Below are 27,424 nucleotides of genomic sequence, written 5' to 3'. Positions count from 1 at the left end.
AAATTTTTAGATATGTGTATCAAACGAGAGAGGTATAAAATAGTTTATTTCGAAAATACTTTTAAAGAGGGTTGCCAATTGCTCAATAACTTTAAATAAAATTAAAACATTTTTAAGAGAATTGCAATTTATTTAAAAATTTTGATTAAAATATGGGTGGCCCACGAAACATTAAATTTAATAAAATATTATAATATGGATGACAAACGAAAGATGATTAAAAAATCTTTATAATGACCGCTTCGAAGAGAGTTTAAAAAATCAAATTAAATTTAAATGAACATTGGGCGGCAGTTTGCCGTGGCACTCAGTTCTAATACCGCCTGGGGTATACATGCATATGAAAATCCTCGTAGTAAACGATTCAGATCTATATCTCGCCAAGAGCTGTCACAACAGCAGCATTCCCAAACCTCTTTGGGGGATTCGCATGGTATTTGCCTTATGTCACATTGAAGTGCTGCAGCTAGTTACTATCGAGCTCATCATATGAGAGTTATTTCGAAAAGAATCAGCTTCCCTGCAGGACTCCAAGAAAGTTACGTACTTACATAGATACATACTTACATATAAATATAGTTATGTTGCATTTATGTGTGTACGTAGGTAATTCAGCTGGCAATTGAAGTACAAAAGTTCTTCTTTTTTTTACAGTGTGTTTTACACATGAGCCACAAAAGTCTGCCCGCGGTGCTTGGGGGAAGTTCATAGGTCAACTTTGCATGGATGTATTTATTATGCGCTTACAAGGATATATGGCCACAGCAGCTAAAAAGTAGCGAATGCAATTTTATGTGAATGCATATTCAAATGTATGTATGTAGGTGTGCGAACATAAAAGTTTGTCAGCTCACATTTATTTATGTACGAGTATGTACTCGTATGTATGTATGTAAAAAGAACTATTTATGCATAAGCATATGTACGCACTTCGTTATGAGTTGTAGGTTACCTAAATAAGCTGCAAAATTTTAAAGTTGTTTCGAACAACAAGTGTGTGGCAACACTTTTGAGGGTATTTTATGTACGTACATACATACATACTACATATGTATTTGTTCAGATTGTATAACAATTTATGGCCGAGCATAGGTAAATATGGATAAAGGCACTCAGTTGAAAAATTTACTAATTGAGGCTCTTAAGTAATTAGGAAAAATAAGAATTTATGAGCACTTATACTTTCAAAACGGAAACATAATAAAATAAAATAAATTTAAATTAAATGAAACAAAAATTTAGGAAACTAACAAAAATTATATAAATTAAAATAAAATGGAAGAAAATGAATAACATTAAAATAATAAAGCAAACAGAAACAAAAATTTACCAAAAATTTAATTTAAATCAAATTAAATTACACTAAGTAAAACAAAATAAAATACAATTAAAATTAGAATAAAATAAACTAAATTACAATTAAAAAATAAAAGAAAAAAAAAAACAAATGTAATGAAATCAATAAAAATAAAAAATGAAATAAAATAAAATAAATTAAAATGAAAATATTGATTGAAATACAATGAAATAAATTTAAATATAAAAATAACATAACAAATGAAGATGAATTAAAACAAAATAAAATAAAATAACAAAAATTATGTACATAAACTAAAATAATTCAGGAAAATATATTAAATTTTAATTTAAAAAAAAGCATCAATAAAAAAGATAAAACCAAATAAAAATAAAATAAGTTGAAAGAAATACAATAAATAATAACAAATTTAATGAAATGAAATAAGTTACAACAAAAATTAATAAAATAAAAAATTTAAATTAATAAATATTAAAATTTAAAAATAAAAATAAAATAAAAAAATAAAAAAAATTAAATAAATAAAAAACTGAAATTAAATTAAATTAACTAAACTAAATGAAATTAAAAAATAAAAAAGTAAGATAAAACAAGTAAGAAAGTCTAAGTTCGGGCGGAGCCGAACATTAAATACCCGGCGCAAGTGTTAAATGTATGTTTTTTCACCCTTCCGAAACCTTCCGCTAGATGGTAAGCCGAGGTGTATCAATTTTGAGTAAATTAGCGTCCTTCAATTTCGAAATATTGAAGTTTCAAGCATTTCTGAAATTTACCGTTATATGAGAAGCGGCCGTTATTTTAGTCCGATTTCAATAATTTTCAACGTTTTGCTTATATGTGGCAAGTACAATAACCATACCGAGTTTGGTACAAATTGGTAGAACGGTTACCGATATACTTATATGTGATCATAAGTGGGCGGTGCCACGCCCATTTTCCAAAATTTTACCATAAACGTATTTCTTGGTAAAGAATTGTTGCAAGCATCAATTTTGAATAAATTAGCTTCAATATTTACTGATTTATCGAAGATTTTGTATTTCTCTAAATTACCGTTATATGGGATGTGGGCGTGGTTATTGTCCGATTTTAAAAAGTTTCGGCGGTTTTTTATGCTGTACGAAGGCCAACAACTGTGCCAAGTTTGGAAGAAATTGGTGCAGCGGTTACCAAGATATACACATGTAACCATAAGTGGGCGTGGCTACGCCCATTTTCCAAAAATTTATAATATTCTTATTTTTCGTCTAAAACTTATTATAAATATCAATTTTGAGTGAATAATCTCCAGTAGTTACTAAAATATCGCAGTTTTCGTATTTCTGAAAATTACCGTTATATGGGAAGTAGGCGTGGTTATTGAGCGATTTTAAAAATTTTCGGCCATTTGGTATGTTGTGCGAAGGCCAACAACTGTGCCAAGTTTGGAAGAAATTGGTGCAGCGGTTACCAAGATATACACATGTAACCATAAGTGGGCGTGGCTACGCCCATTTTCCAAAAATTTATAATATTCTTATTTTTCGTCTAAAACTTATTATAAATATCAATTTTGAGTGAATAATCTCCAGTAGTTACTAAAATATCGCAGTTTTCGTATTTCTGAAAATTACCGTTATATGGGAAGTAGGCGTGGTTATTGAGCGATTTTAAAAATTTTCGGCCATTTGGTATGTTGTGCGAAGGCCAACAACTGTGCCAAGTTTGGAAGAAATTGGTGCAGCGGTTACCAAGATATACACATGTAACCATAAGTGGGCGTGGCTACGCCCATTTTCCAAAAATTTATAATATTCTTATTTTTCGTCTAAAAATTATTGTAAATATCAATTTTGAGTGAATTATCTTCAGTAGTTACTAAAATATCGCAGTTTTCGTATTTCTGGAAATTACCGTTATATGGGAAGTGGGCGTGGTTAAAGTCCGATTTCGCCCATTTTCAATAACAACCTACCTTGGATTAAGGGAAACCTACATACCAAATTTCGTTGAGATATCTCAATTTTTGCTCGAGTTATCGTGTACACGGACAGACGGACAGACGGACAGACGGACAGACGGACGGACAGACAGACATGGCTTAATCGATTTCTTTTTTCATCCTGATCATTTATGTATACATTTGTCTATATCTATCTCGATTCGTTTTGGCTGTTACAAACAACCGTTATGTGAACAAAATTAATATACCCTTGTGCACAAGTGCGCTCGGGTATAATGAAATAAAATAAAGCTAAATTAAATTAAATGAAACTAATTTTAAAATATATCAGACTGTAAATATTTAAAATTACAAATTTTGCGAACAAAGTTGTGTCATTTAAAATTTTATCAGGCTGATAAATTTAAAATTGATTGATGCTACCGGGCATAGTTAAATTAAAACAAATTATGTTAAATAAAGTTTTAATAAATAAGAAACAGGAAAATAACAAAACAAAATGAAATGAAGTAAAATAAAACAAAATAAATTAAAACAAAGTGTAACAGAATAAAATAAAGTAAAGTACATTAGGATGAAACATTCTACATTATATTATAAGAAAGCCGCCAAAATATTTCAGAAAAATATTAAAATTTACGTGAGCTGAACAGATTTGAAAATATCTCAAAAAATCGAGTTTTATAAATAAAATTAATTTTTAAAAAATTTGTTTCAAATGATAGAACAAGCTAACAAGATCTACATAAAAATGCTTAAAAATATTATACCAACGCGCAATTAAAAAAATAACATTTGGGATGTATATATTTTCAAATCGGTCCAGCTCACTGAAATCTTGATATTTTTCCAAAATATTTTGGCGTAGGTCTTAAATTATAAGACCGTAACTTTTTTCTTGGGTCACCCTAATGTATATATGCATAAATTCATATTTATCTACAGCTTAATGAATTAAATTTCAGCACTAACCAAAATTATTTTTGCTTTCATTTAATTACAGTGACAACGAGACGTCTGCACAGTGTTCAAACCAGAAGCCACAATGAACACCACCACCACAACCACAAGCACCAAATCACAGCTCCTACTTTATGCGCTGCTGCTCACAGCCACCTGCTTGTGCGTCACAGCACAACTGCCTGTCATTGGCTCGTCGAGTTGTGGTCCCAACTTCCCCAAGGCATGCCTGTGTGGACGCGAGCTCTACGAGGGCAGCATAAGTTACATAGTCAACTGCACAAACACAGGCATACACAATACCAGCGTACTTGAATTCATGCCGGATGAGGTGGAAATCCTAATCTTCACCGGCAATATTGTACTCGAATTGCCTTGGAATGTTTTCGGCTCGATTAACGACTATAAGAATCTGAAGATCGTCGATATGAGCAACAATCATATACGCGAAATACGTGGCAAATCCTATCATCATGTGCAAAATGTGGAACGTTTGATTTTGAATCACAACAACTTGAGCATTTCACGCGACGACGACGAAGTCAATCACCACCATCCACGCGTCTTTTCGAACTTTCTGAATTTGCAAAGTTTACACCTCACCGACGCATTCGATGATAACAGTTCGCCGCAGTTGAGCGAAGATTTGCATGATATATTCGTCAATAGTCAGCTGGTGAAATTGCAGAAGCTACATCTGGAGCAAAATGAGATTACACACTTCAAAGACCGCAACGTCTTTTGCGATCTGCCTAGCTTGCGTGATCTACATTTGGGTGATAATTTGCTGAAAGAGATCAACTTTGAGGTGCGCTGCCTAAAGAACCTACGCTTTCTCGATTTGGAGCGCAATAAATTCGAATATGTGAAAACGCACGACATGATGCTGCTCAACGAGCTGGAGACGAGCACCGACCGCACCACCAACCTCATTGTCGACTTCAATCTCAATCCATTCGTTTGCGACTGCAAGATCAGCTCATTTCACACCTGGGTGCTGTCAACGAATGTAACGGTGCGCAATAAGAATACGCTAATGTGCTACCGCAACGATGTGGAGCCACTGCCCATAATGGAGCTGAATATGGAAGGATGTGCGACAGCGGTGGCGGCTGCCAGCATGATGTTCAATACAGCGACAAATTTACACTACGGCAGTAGCGGGTCGGATGAGAGTGCCGGAGGCGAGGGTGGTGCTGGCGCGACGTCCGGACGACCGCACATGAATCAACACACAGTGACACTTATCTTCCTGCTTATTGTGTTGAGTATGATATTGCTCGGATTGGTGGTGGCGCTGGTATATGTGAGCCGTGAGCGCATCAAGTATATGATTACGCCGGTTTTCGACAATGTAGCCAAAAAAGTGCAATACACATCGATCAAAGATGAAGATTGTCCGGAAGTGTATGTTTAAAGTGTGCAAATGAGAAAGCGAACGAATGTGCGAGGCGAGCAATCGATGAGATGAGAAATGGGCGGCCATATTCATTGACAGCCATTACATATTGACAGTTGCTGAATAAAAGTTGGAAAGCTAAAAATCCAATAAGCAATAAGGAAATGTTCTATAACCACCAATTAAAAATAGCGGCATAGTTTGACAGCCACTGACAAGCCAATTTAAATGCAAAAATTGTTAGGGTGGCGAAATTTATTACTGACGAAAAGCTTATTTTGTGCCATTTAAAGACAAGAAATTAAAGTAAAAAGACGGTAAAAGAAGAGAATTAAATTAAAAATTAAAATAAAATCACAAAAATTATATAAGAAAAGCTTAAGCGAAAAGGGGTGTGAAATGTATGTAAATATATATATGAGAGGTATCACAGGAATTGTTGCAAGCTTTATGCTTAAAACACACTGAAGACGACAGGCTGGAAGCTGTGGCCTGTGGCGACATGCATGTTTAAAATTAAAGGAATACCCTTATCTGTCGCTATGAAAATATAAATAGTTCTAATGTGGTCACAACTACAGTCGCGCTGTAGTTGTGTCGCCGGCAAAATTACTATCTAAATAAGCGTACGTGTTAAAATAATTTGACAGCTGTGGCCCCTAGCCAGTCGTTTTCAATGTGTTTCAAGCATTAGGACTTCATGCAAGGCACTATGAACAGATAGCAACGTTAGACCAAAAAAATTCATAAACTACTTCGAATGAAAAAATTGCGACCCTACTGCTGCTACCTGTTCAATGTGCCTTGTGTTCTTGCATAAAAAGTGAGATTAAGCTCAAATTCAAATATTCAAGCGTTGAAAATTTAATAGTAGCTTACACTCACTTTTTGCGTGAGGTCTAAGCACATATTTATACCTATGTATATATCGTTACCTTAATTCACAAAAGACCCTAACCAACATCGAAACTGTATTTTCACAGATTTTGGTAGGATTTATTAGAGTACACCTTCAATAAAAATTTTAAAGTCCTAGTACCAAACAAAAATATTTTTTAAAAGCCCCACCTGCTTTTAATACTCTCTGAATAATGTTTTTTTGCTTCTCCTGCAGAACAAAAAATTTTTTGGTTAGGACCTTTGTGAATTAAAGTAACGATATGTATGTATATGTGTGCTACACAGAGATACATAATGTATGTATGTAGTATATAAACATAGTAAGTATGATGGTTATATACATATATACAAACTCATTGCCAATTATTTTCAAAACAAACATACATACATATTTTTCACAAACAGAACATGAACATATCACAGCAGCATTTGCATGTAAACAAAGCACTTCTATTGCTAAATAAATGAGAAGAACAATAAAATGAATGAGGAGAAAAATAAAAATAATAAAAGATAAAAGATAAACATATTTTTCTGTAGTAGTTGCATTTAACTGAAAAATAAAATGACGTGCATTGTGTGCAATTTTACAAAATGGCATATTAAAAATAAATAATTTTACAGTTAAGTCGATTTTTAAAAGATTTATAATTCATTAGTGGCAAATAGAAAATCACAACTTAAATAATTTTAAAACAATAATGGATAAGAGCGCTATATTTTAATTTATGGCTATTTATTGCATTTGCTTGTTTTTCTTTGTTTTTTTTTTTTTTTTGTTTTGTTCATTGAAAAATTGTTGCAATTGAATTGAGTAGTTTTTTGGGTTGGTATTTAATTTAAATGATAATTTTCAAATCAAAATGACAACTGACGAAAGCCGTCGTGCGCCGCAATTGCGTTTAGTCTGACGGATTTCACTGCGGTAACCGTACAGCTGTTAACTTACCGCCGACCGCTTTACCGTCATCCGCTGTAATTCTGGGTAGAGCTTAATGTACATACATTAGACCGTATTGCCATAGTAAATATAGGGGCCGAAAAAAGTTCAATTTGTTCCAAACGAGTTTGAACAGGCACTAACTAGGAGAGTATTTCTGGAAAGTAAACAAAAAAAGTCGGCACCTTGTAAAAATAGCTAAATCGGGGCTTTCTATCAGGCCCTAAGCTAGCGATATGTAATTAAAGTAAATTTTTTCGCGATTTAATTCGGCTGCAGCTATCAAGTTTGGCAAAGTTATTATATTCAAGGCACGGTAGTGTATTTTTAAGCTTCTTACCACTGATTCATGGTGCCGCTTTCAGGAAAAAGTATAACTTTTTTACAAATCGGACATCATATAAAGAAGTTATAGGAAAACCCCGATTTATCTGTTTTTATAAATTGAACTTTTCATCGCCATTCCGAACTAGTTCGGCATCATTTTTCGGAACCTGTTCAGGGCCATTTCGAGATAGTTCACAATTATTTCAAGACCATTTTGTGACTATTTCAGGAATATTTCGGTTCTGGTTCAGCAACATTACAGCACTAGTTTGGGATCAATTTGGGCCTAGTAAAGGACCATTACGAGACTGTTTCAAGACTTGACTTGAAGACTTGAGATGATTTAGAGGCAAGTTCATGATTTTTTCTGAACCACCTCAGGACTCGTGGTACCTAGAAACAATGCTGATATTATCCTAAAACAATCCTTAACTATTCCCGAAGTGGTTGTGAAAAAGTCGTGTAGTGGTCCCGACAAAAGGAATAAAATGAAAAAAATAATAATATTGTTTAATTTCTAACCTAACCTATTTAGGTAGGTAACCGAATCGTCTCGTGTTTTGCCAAGTCGTATACAGATACTTACACATCACATTTCATGAATACCTGGTACTTGAAACATTTTTATTTTTAAAATCCCGAAGACCCATAAAATTTGCACTTAAAAGTACGACTTTGTACTGCTTTCAAACCACGCCTGATTATATTTTTTTATTTTTTTAGATAAATAGCGCTTTTTTCATATTAAAAAGTTTCTAACAAAAAATTTCATTAAATGGCCAGTAAAACTAACCTCAAAATACTACAAACAAACAAAGGTATACAATTTTGAAATCAGCAACGATTTTGAGATCTAACATATTCAAGTTTATAAACAAACCGCGTGGCCATTTTTTAGACATATGTACATACGTACTTACACACACATAGATATGTATGTATGTATGTACATTTGCATTTAATTTGAAGTTGGCAAACATTTGAATTGAACCATACATTAGAGATATCTGTGATTTAAGTTATTTAGAATTAGTTGATTAAAAGCACTCCAAAGTGAAAGCATAATAAATAATAATAAAAAAAAAAAAAATTATTTTTGAAGCAAAGCGACAAAAGATAAAAAAGAGAATTATAAAAATATTGACTAAAAAAACTAAGAAATTAAAAAGTTGCAAAAAACAGCGTGCGAAATAGAGCACAAATACAAATAAAATATTTAATATGTATGTATGTACTTCTAAACAAACGAATATACGCAACTACATACATACTTAAATTAAGTTTAGAGCAGCTATAAGAATTTATAATCGATAACACCGCAATATCATAAAGTCAATTTACATACATACATACATACACACAAAATGAGAAGAAATACAAACAACTCGAAAAATATGGTTTAACATTATGTAGAATACACATTAAATACACACAGACGTATGTATGTAAATTGTGCTTATTTTAACAAGTGACGAATATTTTTTACTTCATTGATAATTGTCAAATCAATTAACTTCGTGATTTAAAGTTTTTGAATTATACATAATTATTGAATTAATTATTAAATTTTTGCTTATAACTTACACATTATAACAATAGTTTTTTTACTCAATACATTTTTTTTGATTATTTAAAAATATTAACATGATTAACAGGGCACATATTAAAATGCATTTATTATTGTGTTTTATTAGAGAATTAAGAAATTGTTAATAATACTTACATACATATGTACATGTTCTTTTCTGACATTAACACACTTTTTATAAGAAACTTCAATAAAAAAATATGTATAACAAATGCTGTTTTATTTGGAGGTTAATGCATATTATTTAGGTGATTTCACAACGAAAAACAAAATATGTATAATAAAAATATTTTGCCAAGTCCCCCGAAAAAAAATCGTGGTTGCGAAATTATCGATGCAAAAATGTTCCGTAGAAATAACGAAGAAATGTTGAGCATGAAAGCTTTCGGAATTGGCGTTAGAAAAAAAACTTAACTTATAACGAATTTTTTCAGAAATTTTCCTTTTTTCATTGTTTTGATATGCTATAAATAAAACGAAACTACAGATATAAGGAAGCATTTGTCCAAACCCTTCATTTCGTTATATTGAAGTTTTACACCGTAGTTGCCAAACTGGAAGACTTGAAGCTTGAAATAAGTAGATATGTTTTATGTTTACAGAATTGCTACTTGGTATTTTTTTTTTTGCTTCTAGAGGCATCGATCCTTCTTTTTTGCAAGGCCCAGTAATCAGTATTTGTGCTCCCGATTTAATCGAAAAACATAGCAAGGTATAACCGTTCTCTCAATTTGTCGGCCATGATTTTTTTTTGAAGTTTGCCAACATTTTAAAATCATATAAAAGTGAAAATAAAAGATTTAAATTGTTCGAAATTGTTGTTGCTTGAGAGTGAAAATGAAATTGTGTGTGTGAGTTTGTGAGTAAATTTAAAAATTAAATTGTTTGGAATCGTCAAGAATTTTAAAAGTGCCTCTCAGCGGTTCTACCTTACTGTATTTTTATCATGGTTTCGATCATTTCTTTTTGTGAAAAATTGGTAAATTTTTGTGCACATATTATAAACAATGTTCTTGTAGCTCAACAATTGTAACAGTTGTTCCAAATTATTCAATTTTGCTGTTAATGTATCCCAAAAACGTACACTGTTAGGGAAATTGCGAGAGGAAGTTGCAATTTTGAATGGCAAAATTTAACTTACAACAATTTGCCAGTAAGAAAAACAGCTGATCGCATGTTGATGGGTGCAATTCACATTTAATAAAAGAACTGCTTATGAGGTTTTCATAGTTGGAATTGACAGAATGAACCTATTTAAATAACACATAAATAATATATTAGGAAAATGCTGCCAATAATCAACAAATTAATCAGCTGTAAATACAATAGTTACTGGTTTTGCATTCACGTACTTTTTTGCACATTTTTCTCTTTGAGTGGGCCACACGAAAGTAGCTCTTAGACTGGCAAGTGCAAGCAGTTTTGATAAGTCTCTCAAACTCATGAATTTCCAAAAGTGATTGTAGGAGGAAATACACATTGCATATTAAGTGACTTTTGAAAGCGATTTAAATTTCCGAAAATCTATTCATTCATTTTTTTGTTTATGATAAAATTAATGACCTGAAAAATTTACTAAAAATGTTAAAATGTGTAGAAAACCACCACAAAATGTATAATGCATTAATATTTAAATACCTCATATCAGGAATATAAATTAGTTGCAAAAATTTTTGAAATTTTATTTAACATTCTCTTTAACATTTTTATAACTATAGCCGTCATCGATTCGCCAACAGTTAGCGAATGGCGAAACGAACGAACTCAATGAGGTACAACCAAACTCGCTATCGTCTATCCGTGCTAGCTAACTTTGTTGTTGCTTTCACATGCAAAATTCTTATTTAAGCGACCGGAACTCAAACATAGCGGGAGAGAAGTGGCGAATCGATGACGGTCGCTTAAAGAAGAATTTTGCGTGTGAAAGCAACATAAGCCGTCATCGATTCGCCCCTTCTCGCTCGCTATGTTTGAGTTCCGGTCGCTTAAAGAAGAATTTTGCGTGTGAAAGCAACAACAAAGTTAGCTAGCACGGATAGACGATAGCGAGTTTGGTTACACCTCATTGAGTTCGTTCGTTTTGCCACTGGTTAACTGTTGTCGAATCGATGACGGCTTCTGACTATGCGGAAATTTTGATTAACTACTTTATAACATCCGGTTTCCGGCGCAGTGTTGCATTTGATGGTCAACAAAAAAGCTATAATAGTTGTTTTAACTTTGTAACTTCATAGCTTCTTAGCACCTATGTATGCACATATGTATGAATATTTACCAGATTTAAATATCATAATCCATGTCATCAAAAAAGGGTTTGTTTTTTTTTTTGTAAAAAAATTAAATATAAATGTTTCGGAAAGATGTTTGCAAGATACAACTCTGTAACTTCCTTTTGTTTTGATGACGTTTTAAGTTAGAAAGAGCAAAATAATTATCATCAGCTGTAATAAAAAATGTCATCTATTGCGCATGTGCGATTTTGCCAATTTCATTTGTGCATTGTTTTGCTGATTCTTGTAAATATTAAAGGCATTTTTAAATGAGTTTTTGTATTTGTGGTTTGTATAACAATAGATTAGCATAATTAAATATTTGTAACGAATATAGCGTATACGTACATATGTACTAAACTGATAGATGCGATAGGGGCCGAAGCGAAGTGCTATGCTATGTTGTGTTGCAACAAGTTATTTGCAAATAAATACTTAACCAGTTCTGTATATATGCCAATAAAATTAGCAAGTAAAAATATGAAGTCCATTTTTAACCTACATTCGTCAACACATCTGAAAATTCTATCCGCTTTCCAAAGGAGCAAAGTTGTCGTTTTAAGGAAGCCGGCCAGCACTAAATGACTTAAGAAGAAGTGCTCGCTCCAGAGCAAGAATTATTTATATCTAAAGCCAACACCAGTTCTTATAAATGTTAAGGCTTGCCGTATTTAATAAATAAATATTGTATTAAAAAATGGTTTTTCCTTTTGGAAACTACCCCGCAATTGCTTGGCCATTCCAGCACCGCATAATTTCCGTTCTGCCGTTTGCTTTAATGCAAATTTTGTATATTCTTAGCACATTGGTCTATGCTAATATATGTACGTACTTACATATATATGTACGTATGAAAATTAACATTGTTTATTGCATTATGCAACAACAATAATTTAATTCAGCGTACTCCACATTGGGCAGTCCGAATAAGCACAGCGCGACACGCACACCTTAATATACACCTACATTGCATTTATTAACTGTGATCCTTGTACAATAGTAAACTAATTAATGTAAATATGATAATGAGCAAAAAGCTATTCAAATGCTGATAAGTTTTTTTTTATTTGTTTGAATAGATAAGAGCTTATCAAAGTTTGGGCCATCCAGCATGCATGTACATACCTACTTATGAGTTTTTGTTGAATCCATTTTCAGATGCTTAGTCTGCCATCACGCCTCTTGTGTCAGCAAACACGTCAGTTGCGTGATAAACAAGCCATTTTAAGTAATATTGTCCATCGAAATCCACAACGGGAGCAATCTAACGCGACAATGGATAAATTTGGATTACCGAAACGTCTACAAGGCAGTAAACCTAGTGTTTGGTTCGTATAAAATAATTTCAAGTACGAGTTCCTATAAAAATATACGTGAGACTCAATCATTTCATAGGAATGAATATATTGGATTAGCGATGAAGTATAAGCCTTTAAATTTAGGGCAAGGATTTCCAGACGAACTTCCACCCTCCTATGTTACAGATGCTTTGGCGGATATTGCGAAAAGTGATAATCCCCTGTTGCAGCAGTACACACGTGGTTATGTGAGCTACTTCCGATTGAGAATCTTTCTCACTAATATTTTTATAAACTTTTAACCATAGGGTCATGTTAGGCTCGTACAAGCGTTAAGCAAACTTTACTCAAACTTAGTTGGACGCGAAGTGAATCCTCTGAGCGAAATTTTAGTCACATCAGGCGCTTATGAGGCGCTCTACTCCTCTATAATGGGTCATGTAGATGTTGGTGATGAAGTAATTATCATCGAGCCATTTTTTGACTGTTATGAACCAATGGTGAAAATGGCGGGTGGCATACCACGCTTCATAGCCCTAAAACCGGTAAGTCGACGAGCATCAGTTATTGTATTGTACGTTACTCGAAAATTTACTATCCTTAGAACAAATCAAATGGCACTATCAGCTCTGCCGATTGGGTTCTGGACGATGCTGAACTTGAGCAGCTTTTTAACAATAAGACGAAGATGATTATACTCAACACACCACATAATCCTATTGGCAAGGTATTTCATCGTGATGAGTTAGAACGCATTGCTGCGCTTTGTCGCAAGTGGAACGTTCTGTGCCTTTCCGATGAAGTGTACGAATGGATGGTATACGATGATGCAAAACATATTCGCATTTGCACTTTGCCCGGCATGTGGGAACGTACCATCACAATTGGTTCTGCAGGCAAAACATTTTCGGTCACTGGCTGGAAAATCGGCTGGGCCTATGGGCCTGCCAATCTAATCACTAATTTGCAAATGGTACATCAAAACTCAGTGTATACTTGTCCAACGCCAATACAGGAGGCGGTGGCAAGGGGCTTTGAATTGGAATTAGAACGACTGGGCTCTCCGGAAAGTTACTTCAACAGTTTGCCACAGGAATTAAAGATAAAGCGGAACTTTATGGCAAAATTCTTGGAAGATGCTGGATTGAAGCCTACTATTCCAGAGGGTGGCTACTTCATGTTGGCCGATTGGAGTTCTTTGGGTAAGTGAAAATTATGAAATGAGCAGGATTCTGTGCGTTATTATTGTACATTGTACAATTGCAGGAAATAAAATTGATTTAACTTCGGAGACAGACGAATATCGCGACTACAAATTTACAAAGTGGATGACGAAAAATATGGGTTTGCAAGGTATACCGCCAAGTGCTTTCTACGGCGAGGCGCATAAAAAGCTTGGTGAAAATTTTGTACGTTATTGCTTCATAAAAAAACAGGAAAATTTGGAAAAGGCAGCCGATCTACTGAAGAAGTGGAAGTCGTAAATGTGATAAGAGAATAAGGTGTTTGGAGAATTAAAGTTTTAAAACTACTAACCAAGAATTAAGTACATTTAATAAAAGATGTTTAACCGGTTATCAAATTAGTATTTGTACATACCTATACTTGTTAACTCTTGACGAGTGACAATAATAAATATACAGCAATTTTTTAATTCATCTCTTTTAATGTGTATTTAAATTGTATATTAATTCCAGATTAACTTCCTGTCAATGGTATTACATATCAAAAACAGATTTTACCGCCAATTCTGGCTTATCGTAATTCAGTTCCTCTGGTGTTGGTATGCCAAGATCGTACAGAGTCGGACGTATGTTATTTAGTAAATATGGGTAAATCTGGTCTACTTTGTCACCGCACCTATTCTTACATGCTTCCAGCCACCTTATAGCCAGTGCAATATCGTTAACTCTGCGGCATGCCCGCAAACCAGCTTCTATTATTTTAGGATGGGGAACCACATCATATCCTAAAATATCGTTCATTCCTTGACGCAAGTCCCAGCCATCGATTTCACAACGATTGAAGAAATCCTCAAAGCGTTTGTTAAAAACTTGTTCTGGTTCTTCTTCGTGCACATACATACAATTACGAGTAGATCCTAAAGTAATTAGGCGTCTGGAAGAACGGGCAGTTTTAGCTAATCCAGCGGCCAAGGTACGCAACATGTTAAGATTTCGTCTTCTTTTTAAAAGTCTACAATATATTTTCAAATTCAAAATATTCCGATTTTTTTTTTTAATATTTGACTGACGCAAAAAGCATCGGCATAGGTACATGACTAAATATCATGATGCAATAATATTCATGATAATTATGTATGTACATTCAAAAAATCCAAAGTCCTTAAGCCAAATATTTACTGCCGCTTCTCTGAGGTAATGAATGTTGATAACCGATGAAGATTTAAGGCATGGTAGCAGAAATTTAAACATCAACAGTTGCAGCTTAAATAATGAAACTTAACTTGGGGTAGTTTTGGCAGTGGAAATTTAACTCCCATTCGGTAGTAAACTCCCTACTTTAGTTTATAGTTTAAATTTATAGTTAACTTCCGAATGTGAGTACACGCTCCGCCATGAAAACTAAATTTACTCTTAAGATCAACAACTTTATTGCATACATTTAAATTTCTCCCCTTATACTAATCTAACCTCACCATAACAGCTGCTTATTCCTCTTAACTGAAATGTATGTACTTGTCTCATATCAGAGAATCTATTGATTACATAAGCAACACAAAAAACAATTTTTCGTTTTAATTTCACTGTCGGCAGCTCTGATATCCAACACATTTATTCAGCTATTGTAAAATACCGAAAATGCATTCCAATTTACTGCAACCCAACGTTAACTTATAGAATACATTTCTTCTTAAGCGTCTATCACTTTTAGCAGACTAATTTTAACTAAATTGATAGGGTACCGTGGTAAATAAATTACATGTCATAGACCGATTGCAAAGCCAATTCTGGTTTATCGTAGTTCAATTCTTCTGGGGTTGGAACGCCCAATTCTTCCAGAGTGGGACGAATGTTCTGGATAAGATAAGGGTAGATGGTTGCCTTTTGGTCACCACATTTGTCTTTGCAACCTTCTAACCACCTAATGGCCAGGGCAATGTCGTTGACACGACGGCAAGCACGCAAACCTGCTTCAATAATCTTTGGTTCGGGCACTAAATCCATACCCAGCAAGTCGTTCATGCCTTTGCGAACCTCCCAGCCATCGATATCCTTGCGATTGAAATAGTCCTCGTAGCGTTTGTTGAAAACTTCTTCATTTTCTTCGCCGTGTGAGGCACGCACCGAACCAACATTGGCCATGCGACCAGAAAGGCCCATAGCTCCCCGCAGCACGTTAGCAACTTGTCCAGAAGCGACACGCAACATTTTCTGTGAATTAAAGGTGTATTTGATTTTAATTAAATATGAAATTTAGGATTAAGGAATTTATTGGTTAAGTAATAGGGATGTCACGCAGTACCTCTTTCTTTATTGGCGAAGAAGACAACGAGTAATACAATTCGCAAATGTCGAAAAATGCAAACCAAATGTCAAAAATAATTTGATTTTTTTTTTGGGGAAATTTAAGTTTGGTTAAAGTCGACGAACAGATGGCGCTAGGCGCTGCTAATGGGTTATTTCAGGGATAGTCTCACAATTTAAATTTAAGTTGAACTTTAGTTCTAATTGAGAAAAAACGTAGCTAAGAACAGTTTTTGTTCAAGTTTGCATTACACAATTCGTACTTAAGTATGGAAAATATATTGTTAAAAATTACGGCAGCACCACAAAAAATGATTTGTTTAGTTGTTAGAGATGGTGTATGCGGTTTATTTAAAGTGTAATATTTGAGCAAAAATGTCAGAAAATAAGAGAAGAATAAATTTCGGTCCAAATGAAAGTGATTTGCTGTTGTGCCTATCTTTTAGTGCGTTCAAAAAGTTCTACGATTTGCAGGTTTTGCAGGATTTAGTCCAAAGTCGTTCCCGTATGCCACGTTCACATAACGTTTATTAAAGGCGAAAACAGCTGTTCCTGTAAAACCTGCGAATCCTGGAAATCGTGTAGTACGGGAACAGGCTATTTATTACCAGCGCAGAATAGACCTGTTAGATTAATTTTTAGAAATGGGAACTCCCCGAATAACTTGCATTTTTTGGCGCGTCACCCTGTACTCATTGCAACTCTGAAACTTCACAAAGAAGAACGAGCCAAATTTTCGCTTCTTTTATTCGTCTTTTTTTGCGGGTGCGAGCAATCGAACTACTATTTCCTGAGTATTACAAGTGAAATTAGCCACAAAAACGTACTAATCTCGATTACGAATAGCGTTGATCGCAAAGTAATTTTAAAATACATTTTGGAAATATGTCGGAAACAACGGGGTAAGTGAATTAAATCGTATGATGAAAAGCGGCTGGCGTAGCGTGAAAATGCGTGCACCATAAGCGGGTGTGCGTTTTGTTGGTATAAAGAACATCATGAGCAGCGACGGTTGCGGCGGCAGTGACTACAATTTGGTTATTTTGATTATTTTAGTTCCTACAATGGGGCATCATATTCCTTTGGTGTCCGTTTTGTGTATTTTATTTATATGATTATGCAAAAAAGAAGTCTGGCACTAATATAAACTTTGTAAATTAAATTCATACGAAGCTGCCAAGGGCAGTGCGGTCTATGACCACAGCATTTCTTCAAACTTTTTAGGTTATGTTAAGAAGCATTTTCTCGAACAGTTCTAAATACGCCGCCCAGAAATTGTACGTTGCATGTTTTTTAAACTCTTCCACTACATACAAGTTTTTAATACCTTTGAAATTTGTAATGCCAAATTAAGAATTTAATGTATGTAATTAAATTAGGTTATGAAAATTACTTCTTTGATCCGGTATGTGTAAAGCTTGGGTTGCTAGCCGGCGAGCTAGTGAACAATATGAACATGTACACATGTACAAACACTTATTTATTGTTATTTGAGTCATAAGTTAAAAGTCCAGCAAAGGTGTTTGAGACGGAGTAATTTAAAACTTACGGAGCGGAGCAACGGGGCCACTTTTTGCACTACTTTTGTTGATTCCATCTGTAGCATTCATGACAATAGTTTAACGAGCGTTTAGCTCTAAATTAAGTTGTGGCACAAACGCTAAACATACAAAATATTTATATTTTAATATATCCAACAGAACAATATATCCACCAGTTTCATGGGCCCAACGATTTGATCTGCTCTATGTAATCATCGACGTTGAATGCACCAACATTGAACATAAGTAAGCGATAGTTGCATTCTTATCTAAAACTTATTAGCCAAGCAAAAATAATCTTATTTTTAGAGTGACGGAGAATAGTTTCACTTTCAAGGGTGTTAACGCCTTAGACGCCTCCAAAAAATATGAAGTAACGCTAAATTTCCTACACAACGTGGATCCGGAAAGGGTGACGAGCAAGAACATTGGGCGTTGCTTGGAATTCACTATTTACAAGGTGAGAATAAATGTGCATTTATAAATTTTACGGCCTTCATTTGGTTAAAAAGTAAAATTTGTTAAACTTTTATCATAAAAATGAAACATTTTACAATTTGCTGGAGCAATATTTAAAAAAGTTGGATAAAGTTAGCTGATGTTTTAAAAGTTTGAGCTTTAAATCCATAGATGCGACAGTATTTGTTTTAATTATTTTTCTATATAATGCCATATATGAAGTATTTATTAACACATTACAGAAAGAAAAAGGTCCCTACTGGCCCAGCCTCACCAACGATAAAATCAAATTGCACTTCTTGAAAGCGAATTTCGCAAAGTGGAAAAATGAGTCCGATGATGAGGATGGTAAATATAAAAAACTATCACCTAGGCTTAAAAATAAATGAAAATGCATTTAACATTTTTTTCAGAGGGTGAACCTGAAGCCCCTTTTAATAACTTATTTAATTCGTCATGGGACAAAAAATTCGACGACATGGGTCTAGAAGACGAAGATTCAGATGATGATATCCCCAGCTTATCCAAAAATGACGAAGATTCTTCGGATGAGGAAAAGGAAAAGGAGAATGTACAAGAAGAAAAGCCAGCAGCTGCAGATGCTGAGCAAAAATAGTTTAATAATTGGTTAAACATTTGAAATATGTAGTGCAGAAGTAAATGGAACCTTAACAAGAGAAGATCACAAATGATCACAAAAAGAAACTCCAAACTATACATTAAAAACCCCTATTAATATAAATAAATATTTTTTCCAGGAGAGTGGGAAAAGAAAAATCAAACAATATTTGACCAACTTCAATTAGAAAATCATTTCAAATTTAGTATGTAAAATGATGCTAAAGCATAAACAAAACAATTCCTTTATTTCATTTGTGTTGAGGTAAACTTTCACTAAGGTACGCGAGTAATAACATATTATATAGAATTTATAAGCCAGAAGTATGTGCACCGTACTATTAGTCACTCGATTTCCATAAAACCTACATAAGTACGGGTGCATTCCAAAACGTCAAAATAAAAAGCATCAGTCTGTTATTTCTAAACCTCTTGTATTTTGTATTGCCAAATGTGCGCAGTTACGGTTAGATGCTAGTTTTCTACTAGGTTGCACAAGTTAAGACTTCTTCTAGTGCGGTTTAGAAATAAAAGTGACTGATGCTTGCTTTGTTTTTGACGTTTTGGAACGCACCCGACACATATTGACAAGAAAAACAAACATAGCGTTGATTATGGAAATTAGTTTTTTTCCTGTAAATAAAGGAAATCGCATGCGATTCAACAACCGTTTATCCAATATTTTTACATTGATGAGAAATACATATTTTAAATTTTATACATAACAAGTTTAGTCTGTTTGCGCAAAGCGTAGCAAATTTGTGAGCAAACACAATTTAAAATGAAATATGGAAATTGGCAAGAATTTGATAAAAAGTATTAATACTTACCAAAATACATACAATTTGTTATCTTTTTTTAACAAAAAATAACGAAGTAAAATTTATAGCAAAAATTAAAAAGCTCCAATTACTATAAACTTTAAAAGCATTTCATGTTGCAATTCAATTCAAATATGTATTTATTTTTTAGCAACGCATGTTTTCATAATTCACTTAACACAGCCATTTTAAGATACTCCTACTGAACTGTTTCCGTATTGACAGAAATGTTAAATTGTGAAATATAAGCGCTTTGAAAAGAAATAAATATTACGCCTAAACTTATGAAGTCGTTTTGTATAATAACGCTAGGTTTTAGTCGAAAGTCTCCGTTGCTAGCGCTGCGTTTCTTTTTAGTTCATTTAATAATTTATTATTTAAGCTTTCATAAAATAAATAAATACAAATAAAGTAAATAAAATAACACTAGGTAAACTTAGAAATATCACGGCCAAGCACGTAAACTTAATTTTGTGCTCTAGATTACGATGCCGTTTTTTAAAAATCCACATCCCTTCAAAATATTGAGGTATTTAGTGGAGAAGTTTTAAGAAAAAAAAAATCAAACTTTAACTGGGGAAAAATCATTACGCATTTTCATTTGACTATTCACTACTCGTGTTTATATCCACCGATTTTCTTCGTTAGAAACTTAATTGTTAGTGATTGCAGAGCAATTGCACCTTGCATTGAAAGTGACTTTTGAAAGTATACTAATTTTGTATGTTTACACGGTGAAGGCAGACAATTCCACTTTCAACTATGTTACCAGACAATTTTATGCTTATAACAAAATTACTGACTGAAATTTTTTTTGATAATGCTAAAATGCGCAAAAAACAATCACAAAATGTGGAATGCTTTTGTATGTATTTAAATAGTTCATATCAGGAGAATAAATTAATTAGAAGTATTTTTTTATATGTGACGCAACATTTATAAAATTTTACACCTGTTACACAGATTCTGTTAAAAAATATGTGTTAAGACAGAAATGTCAGGTGGATACCGCGAATTTCCACTGTTAAACCATATCTGCCTTGCCGAATTTCTTAGCATCGCTGTCTTAACATCAGCTGTCATTTGGTAGTTTGGCAACTCAGTTTTCATTTTACCGGACCATCTACATTGCGTACAGGTCGATCTCATTGGCTTGATGCCATTTTGAATGTGATACGTTAAGACAGCAAGTCGCAGAAAATGGAGACGGGGGTTATACAAATTCGCCAAAAAACGCGGCACAATGCGACACTCGATTGGTTTGACAGCACATGCAGCAAACATGAAAATTGCTAGTGCAGCACGAGCAAGTTGAAATTATTTCTCGGAAGCGGTTAATTTCAGTTACAGTTACACCTTGCGATTTTTATTTCCGAAAGCGATTTCCGCAAATCTGCAAAAAGGACTATCTGATTGTTAATAATAAAGGCCTGTATGCAGCTCTCAAGAAAAGCAAAAACTCCAAATAAAATGACGTACAAGAAATGGCTAAGAAATTTTCTTGAGTCAAATTTCCTTAAGGCAGTACGCAGTTCTTAAGAAATTTACTACGTTTTCTAGTACGGTTTTCTAAAGTTTTTTGTGAAAAAAGAGCACAAGGCAACCCAGGCTTGCAACAGAAATATATGCCCGTTCCATTATTTCTTGAGGAAAGAGTGAGGCAACAGGCTGTGAGGTATCAAAAATGTCAAAATTCCTTGGACACACACGCGAAATAATGGCAATTCATAACAAAGTGCGAAGGAAAAGCGCTTGCATTGCCACGTCTAACAGCACTTTAAGAATAAAACTTACCGGTTATAGTTTGAGAGCCGTCGAAAACGCTAGAAATTTGAATGCTACTGTATTAGTCACCATAGCCCACCGGTTGCCGGGAAACCGAAATTGGAAATAAAGGAGTAATTTTCAATTTACTTCACATATGTAAGTTCCAATATTTAGAGGAAAATTATATTTTGTAGCATCTTTTTTAATAAAAATAAACCCATCTTAAAGAGGTAAATGGTAAGTTCTTTGCCAGTGAATGTATTACACAGTGACTTATTTTGTAAATTACTTCAGGCATTCAATCGACGATTATCCTTCATAGCGGAATGGTATCAGGAGGAGGCAGCAATTATACGCACATTCACTATAATTTTTTACCCAACCGGCAATGCAATTGAAGTGGTAATTAGTATGCCTGTTCCAGGTACTTCAGGATTTGTAGGAATTCACGAGATTTTACAGGAAGCTGTTACCGTCGGGCATCTTTCATAAGGTTTATTAATGGCGAACACTTATTTTCCTGTAAATCTTGAAGTAACTGAAACAGGCTTAGTATTAGCTTACAATATATGTAGATAACGGATCCTTAACCATCCTTTTTATATGTACATACTTACATATGTATATGGCTTCTAGTACGATCAACAACACAAACGCACTTTCCTACGGCGCACCAAAATGCCTGAGTTATCCGAGCGTGATTTTTTTATTGGCTCAAAAATCAACATTTTCGGAAGACAATTTGATATAGTCAATTACGCTGATGAAATAACGAAGAACTCGCTCCACAAATATCGCACAAAGTATTAAAAAGCCTTACATTACGAAAACAAACTGCCTTAAATATTTTTTTTTTATCTCGAATAGAACTTTTCTGCTTTTAAAGAACACCTGCGTTCAACATTTGGGTGCCGTACTCTGTGCTCTTATCGATTGTAATTTTAGTATTAATAGAGGACTTATGGTGCAATTCACACCCGAGCAGGTGAAGGCCTTCTTAAGAAATAAACCAAATGTTGAAGCTTCGTAAGTTAGATATTCGCACTCTGTTGCAACTAGCAGTTTTGTATGTTGTTTATATAACTTTTGATTAGCAGCTCGCTATTGAACCAACTAATAGGTGGTCCTTCTATGGGCTTCGAAGTCATTGCCGATAATGTAGTACAGAAACTCAAATCCTGCCAGGAACAAAGTAAAGATTGTTCTAAAGATAACACTATTGCCCCGCTTGTAACTTTATTCGAACGGGAAGACATTCGTTTAAGCATTTATTGCCCAAATAACGAAGAGGAGGCAGAACAGGTAATATATCGTCACCTGAAATGGAAAAAAGACTTAACAACCATCGTCACTGAAATGGGAAAACCGTGACTGATAATTTTTTTTTTCATAAAACGATTTGGGCAGTTTTAGTTCGACGAAATCCATCGTATCAATCAAAAAGTGAATTTTGAATTTTTGATTAGTTACGGCATTTTACAACAACGCACTTTCCTACGGTTTCCCTGGGGGAAAACAACACACTACAACTGGTGTGGGTCCCGGGCCACAAAGGCATACAGGGAAACGAGGAGGCTGACAGACTGGCAAAAGAGGCCGCAGCCACTCGACCCATAGGCCCTGAACCCTTCCTTGCAGTGGGGCCTCATATAATCAAGGAGGAGTTAAGAGCAGAAGAGCGAAGGTTAAGAAGAGCACACTGGGAGAACACGCCTGGGCTAAGGCAGGCGAAGGAACTTCTTGGAGGATATAATCCCAAAAGATCTAGGGAACTTATAACCCTTAAAAAGACTAACCTGAGATTCTTGACAGGAATGCTAACGGGGCACTGCAGACTGCGGGCCCATATGCATAACCTGGGGATCAGTGCGAACGATCTATGTCGGTACTGCGACATGACACCAGAAACCCCGCGGCATATCCTATTTGAGTGCGATGCGGTTGCGAGAAGAAGGCTAACACACCTGGGAAGGATGTGGCCAGAGGTTAGGCATATACACTCTCTACCTCCCTCGAAACTGCTCGGATTCATCAGAGCATTGGGACTGGACGATGTGTTATGATGAGCTCTGAGGGCACAATAGACCTAAGGTCGCAGTGCACAGCCTTTAACATTCTGTCTATCTATCTACGGCATTTTACTTTCAGCGACGAGGTTGTTATGTCTTTTTGCATTTCAGGTGACGATATGTATATTAAATTCATTTCAATGTTAAATCGTATTATATTTTGTCTAATAGGATATTAGTTTCTTTTTCAATCCAAAAAATGGCTTGCAGGCCACACTACAACTGAAAAATTCTACATTGGCCATTATAAAACCGCATTGCATTAAAGAAGGTTTGTGTGTTCGAATTCATATAAATAATAAATATTTACGTACATATGTAGGTAACAAAACTGTTCTTTTTCTTTACTAAAGGGAACTTAGGTCGAATAATATCTGAGATAACCAGTAACGGCTTTAAAATTGCTGGTCTTCGCATGAATTTAATGGAGCGCGTGAATTGTGAAGAATTTTTTGAAGTCTACCGTGGTATTTTGCCAGAATATATAGTGAGTATTCCAATAAAATTGCCACATACATAATATGTATCACTAACTTCATATTTTCTTAATTCATACAGCCAATGGTGGCACAACTTGCAAGCGGTGTAAGTATGGCGTTGGAAATCGTTTGTGCCGATGAAAATAAAAACTCATACGAGGAATTTAGACAATTTTGTGGACCAATGGATCCGGTATGATAGCATTGATTTTCTGCAAGATGCTAGTACTAATTTTAACTTCTTTACAGGAAATTGCAAAACTGCTGCGTCCGCATACATTGCGTGCAAAATTTGGAGTTAATAAAACATTAAACGCCGTTCACTGCACAGATTTGCCGGATGATACCTTACTGGAATTGCAATATGTTTTTAAAATTTTAGATTAAATTTAGATATAATGGTATTTAATGGAATTTTTAATATGGAATTGTTTTATGCAAACTAAATGCTAATTCTACGACTGCTGGAGCTTCCAGCGCTGGTTGTAGGTTCATCATCGTCCTCCATTAAATGGCGCCTTGACTGTAGTAAGTTAATGTTCGCTAGTAAATCACCAGCTTGCTGATGCAGCACATAATCATAAGATAGCACGGCAAAAATAATTATGCTCACAATCATTAAAACAGCATAGAAAAAGTATTCGTAGCTCTAAAAAAATTATCAAAGTATTATGTATTGAGTATGAATACTAATGTATGCATATACTTCACCTGTGAAGCAAAAATATCCAACTTTGTTATAAACACAACAATAAGATTGCCAAAAGCATTGTTAATGAACCACGCAGCTGTAACCACCGATTTCATTGAAGCTGGCGCCTATAAAGTAGTTTATATAATCAAAAGTTTTGAGGTGTTATTTGCTTTCTACTTGCCTGTGTAAATGCAAACTTCAAGCCTGGAATGGACAGCAATAACTCGCCCAGCATTAGTAACAAGAACTGAGGAACTTGCCAAACTATGCTAACATAACGATAAGGATGATTCTAGAATGTTAATAAGGTGAGGATTTTCCATGCCCATAGTATGATTTTGGCCAAACTTACATAAATATATTCTTGCAGCACACCCGCACAAATAAACGCCAACGCTGAGGACACGCCACCTATGGTAACGCTATGAAGTGGCTTCAATTCTCTGCCAAATAATCGGCGAATAATAGGCGTAAAAATATATTGCCACAAAGGTATAAGGATGAAAAGCAAAATGGGCCCCATCGCTTTGGCCTGAAAATTATACACGAATATTTCCAAAGGAATTATATAAAATATAACGCCTAGTGCTCACCTGATCAGGTTGTATTGTTATCGTATTCAATACTGTCGTATTCATCATTGAAGCCTGAAATGTCCAACTAGAATCCTGCTGTGCCAGCAGAGCGAAGTATATAGGCAGTGGCAAGAAGAGCTTAGTGATCTGTAGACGACAAAAGTGAGTACATATTTTATTAATAGACGGTTTAAGATGCAAATAAGCAGCCAACTATTTACCTTTAATACTTTGCACACATCGTTTACAAATGCCTCGTCATATTTACCCACTGCATTGTGTAGCCAATAGGCAGGTTGTTCATCCTTGCGCGTTCTACTCCATTTAACCACCAGAGCGTGTTTAATACAACCATAAAATTTTATCAGTATATTTTCTTCGGAGAGTTTTTCGGATTTGTAGAAAAATCGTCCGATGGCAAAAATTACTGGAAACAATGATCGTTGTTTTTTTTTTAAAGCCGACTAACGAAAATATCCCTCAAAATAAAATATTTTCAAATCATACTCACCCCATGAAGCCGCAAAAGATAGGCCTAGCGTTCCAAATACCGCCGAATAACAGTCGGTTTTACCGAAACATTGCGTTTTAGCACGCACAAAAGGAGGTAAAATTTTACTTAGCAGTATACCAAAATAATACACAAAATAATACAAGGAAAAATATTCAGCTAAGCGACTAGCTTGTTCTGGCACTTTGAATTGCTGCGCACCTAGGGAGGTGATGCATGCGCGTATGGAGCCATTACCAATGGCAATAAATAACAAAGAAACGGATACTAAAACACTGAAATTAAAAACAAACCAAAAAATTAATCCATATACGCTTGATTCAAAAACATATTTACATATAAAACTTACATCAGTGATGACCCTATGTTGGGTAGTACCGTTAGAATCAACATCACCCAACCTATCGCATACAGCATGCAAAAGTAGGAAATCGTGCGGACATTACCGAAATAACTGTCTGCCAATATAGCACCGAAAATTGGACAAAATTGCCCAAAGAAATTAAATATATGCAGCATAATCGTTGCGAAGTTTTCGCTGAAATAGAGATCATCACGCAAATACAAAACCAAAACAGCTGAAAAAAAGAGATTTGATATTAAAGTTTTTAAAGTAAATTTGTCGCAAAAATAAAGTTTCGTTGACGAATTAATGTTTTGGATAAGATGGATGAACATTTAAAAAGTGCGTTGAAATTAATTTAAGGAATTTCGTTGTTTCAATGCAAAAGGTCATAATTGACATTCTTTTAGAAATTCGTTTTTAAAATATTTCGTTAGTTTGCTTTCAAATAAACTCAACAACAAATTTCAAAGCAATCAGCCTTATACTGAGTCCGCCCATTAGTAAATATATGGAAACGAAAAGTGGAAAGTGAACCGGTTCGGGGTAAATGAAACTCATGATAAGGCTGAATATCTTCAATTTACGAAATCTATTAGCATCTCTAGAATAGTCCTAGAAGTTGCAATCTACAACAAAATTCAAATATACATCTGCATTTACATATGTATGTACTAGAGGTATACGCCGCCGAGCCACGCCGCCGCCGCCGCCGTTTTTTGTCATTTCTCACGCGCCGCCGCCGAGTTACGTAAATATCGGCGCGGCGGCGGCGGCGGCGGCGTTCGGCGCCTAAGGAATTTTGTACAAAATTTTCATGATGTATGCACATTAAAATACATCGTTTGAAGGAACTAAATACTACTCGTATAAAGACACTATTTTACGAAAAGAGGATTAAATTTGTAAAGGAGTTATTTCGCATAATTTGGGCCACTGAACATTTCCAAAAAAGCGTAACTCAGAAAAAACATAGGTAACACGTTATATTTTTCTATTTGGCACATTTTGGCACTTTTTTTATCCTCATAGCTAAGTATAGTTGGAAGCCCTGTTCCCAAGTGGTGGTCAAATCCCAGGAGGCGTTTGCTCCCGCGCATCGCAATGTCTTCTACAC

The 27,424-nt window shown here is 34.6% G+C and overlaps 7 protein-coding genes and 2 long non-coding RNA genes across 16 annotated transcripts in view; 5 read left to right on the top strand and 4 right to left on the bottom strand.

Moving 5' to 3' along the window:
• The window catches only part of LOC108380457 (toll-like receptor 5), an 80,322-nt gene extending 74,574 nt beyond the window's left edge, over positions 1 to 5,748 (top strand). The window contains exon 3 of the mRNA XM_017636831.1: positions 4,264 to 5,748. Coding sequence (XP_017492320.1) covers positions 4,306 to 5,637 — 1,332 coding nt within the window. The 5' untranslated portion in view covers positions 4,264 to 4,305 and the 3' untranslated portion in view covers positions 5,638 to 5,748. The remainder of the gene's footprint in view (positions 1 to 4,263) is intronic.
• An 861-nt stretch (positions 5,749 to 6,609) lies between these two features.
• LOC108380489 (uncharacterized) lies at positions 6,610 to 12,518 on the bottom strand. The gene is made up of 3 exons (XR_001849567.1): positions 12,507 to 12,518; positions 10,737 to 10,742; positions 6,610 to 6,701 (listed from the first exon to the last, which is right to left on the bottom strand). It is a non-coding gene; the product is annotated as an uncharacterized LOC108380489 (long non-coding RNA).
• Kyat (Kynurenine aminotransferase) lies at positions 11,772 to 14,596 on the top strand. 3 transcript variants are annotated; one of them, XM_017636805.1, is made up of 6 exons: positions 11,772 to 11,890; positions 12,803 to 12,972; positions 13,040 to 13,190; positions 13,251 to 13,487; positions 13,547 to 14,144; positions 14,209 to 14,596. In XM_017636805.1, the coding sequence occupies exons 1-6, from the start codon at positions 11,828 to 11,830 to the stop codon at positions 14,424 to 14,426; spliced, it is 1,437 nt and encodes a 478-aa protein (XP_017492294.1). In that variant the 5' UTR covers positions 11,772 to 11,827; the 3' UTR covers positions 14,427 to 14,596. The 3 variants fall into 3 exon arrangements, with proteins under 3 accessions (XP_017492294.1, XP_017492301.1, XP_017492310.1); XM_017636812.1 differs by having other exon boundaries at positions 11,819 to 11,932; XM_017636821.1 differs by lacking the exon at positions 11,772 to 11,890 and adding an exon at positions 12,550 to 12,657.
• Positions 14,589 to 15,314, bottom strand: LOC108380468 (cytochrome c oxidase subunit 5A, mitochondrial-like). Its single transcript, XM_017636842.1, has one exon. It carries the CDS (start codon positions 15,219 to 15,221, stop codon positions 14,661 to 14,663), a length of 561 nt encoding a protein of 186 aa, XP_017492331.1. The 5' UTR covers positions 15,222 to 15,314; the 3' UTR covers positions 14,589 to 14,660.
• Positions 15,315 to 15,698: 384 nt separating this feature from the next.
• LOC108380479 (cytochrome c oxidase subunit 5A, mitochondrial-like) lies at positions 15,699 to 16,481 on the bottom strand. The gene is made up of 2 exons (XM_017636853.1): positions 16,429 to 16,481; positions 15,699 to 16,337 (listed from the first exon to the last, which is right to left on the bottom strand). Exon 2 carries the CDS (start codon positions 16,332 to 16,334, stop codon positions 15,882 to 15,884), a length of 453 nt encoding a protein of 150 aa, XP_017492342.1. The 5' UTR covers positions 16,335 to 16,337; positions 16,429 to 16,481; the 3' UTR covers positions 15,699 to 15,881.
• A 649-nt stretch (positions 16,482 to 17,130) lies between these two features.
• p23 (cytosolic prostaglandin E synthase) lies at positions 17,131 to 20,154 on the top strand. The gene is made up of 5 exons (XM_017636794.1): positions 17,131 to 17,332; positions 18,131 to 18,217; positions 18,281 to 18,431; positions 18,673 to 18,778; positions 18,844 to 20,154. Exons 1-5 carry the CDS (start codon positions 17,316 to 17,318, stop codon positions 19,044 to 19,046), a joined length of 564 nt encoding a protein of 187 aa, XP_017492283.1. The 5' UTR covers positions 17,131 to 17,315; the 3' UTR covers positions 19,047 to 20,154.
• Positions 20,155 to 21,595: 1,441 nt separating this feature from the next.
• nmdyn-D7 (nucleoside diphosphate kinase homolog 7) lies at positions 21,596 to 24,656 on the top strand. 6 transcript variants are annotated; one of them, XM_017636723.1, is made up of 10 exons: positions 21,596 to 21,767; positions 21,831 to 21,873; positions 21,931 to 22,038; positions 22,273 to 22,439; positions 22,504 to 22,662; positions 22,731 to 22,938; positions 23,877 to 23,976; positions 24,059 to 24,192; positions 24,264 to 24,377; positions 24,434 to 24,571. In XM_017636723.1, the coding sequence occupies exons 2-10, from the start codon at positions 21,871 to 21,873 to the stop codon at positions 24,569 to 24,571; spliced, it is 1,131 nt and encodes a 376-aa protein (XP_017492212.1). In that variant the 5' UTR covers positions 21,596 to 21,767; positions 21,831 to 21,870. The 6 variants fall into 6 exon arrangements, with proteins under 6 accessions (XP_017492212.1, XP_017492225.1, XP_017492232.1 ...); XM_017636736.1 differs by having other exon boundaries at positions 21,596 to 21,792; positions 21,865 to 21,873; XM_017636729.1 differs by lacking the exon at positions 21,596 to 21,767 and adding an exon at positions 21,770 to 21,792.
• The window catches only part of LOC108380326 (solute carrier family 15 member 2), a 9,854-nt gene continuing 6,897 nt past the window's right edge, over positions 24,468 to 27,424 (bottom strand). The window contains exons 4-11 of the mRNA XM_017636700.1: positions 26,314 to 26,542; positions 25,965 to 26,239; positions 25,675 to 25,880; positions 25,472 to 25,600; positions 25,231 to 25,410; positions 25,060 to 25,170; positions 24,896 to 25,003; positions 24,468 to 24,833 (exon numbers count right to left, since the gene is read on the bottom strand). Of these exons, the coding sequence (XP_017492189.1) occupies positions 24,627 to 24,833; positions 24,896 to 25,003; positions 25,060 to 25,170; positions 25,231 to 25,410; positions 25,472 to 25,600; positions 25,675 to 25,880; positions 25,965 to 26,239; positions 26,314 to 26,542 (1,445 nt within the window). The 3' untranslated portion in view covers positions 24,468 to 24,626. The remainder of the gene's footprint in view (positions 24,834 to 24,895; positions 25,004 to 25,059; positions 25,171 to 25,230; positions 25,411 to 25,471; positions 25,601 to 25,674; positions 25,881 to 25,964; positions 26,240 to 26,313; positions 26,543 to 27,424) is intronic.
• The window catches only part of LOC108380414 (uncharacterized), an 8,899-nt gene continuing 7,013 nt past the window's right edge, over positions 25,539 to 27,424 (top strand). The window contains exon 1 of the long non-coding RNA XR_001849565.1: positions 25,539 to 25,615. This is a non-coding gene — a long non-coding RNA (uncharacterized LOC108380414). The remainder of the gene's footprint in view (positions 25,616 to 27,424) is intronic.

This window comes from Rhagoletis zephyria, unplaced genomic scaffold (assembly GCF_001687245.7).
Source record: "Rhagoletis zephyria isolate East Lansing unplaced genomic scaffold, Rhagoletis_zephyria_1.1 Rzeph_scaffold_00126, whole genome shotgun sequence".
Classification (NCBI taxonomy): Eukaryota; Metazoa; Arthropoda; class Insecta; order Diptera; family Tephritidae; genus Rhagoletis; species Rhagoletis zephyria.
The sequence above is the reverse complement of the archived record's forward strand: the minus strand, read 5'-3'. Positions and strand labels throughout refer to the sequence as shown.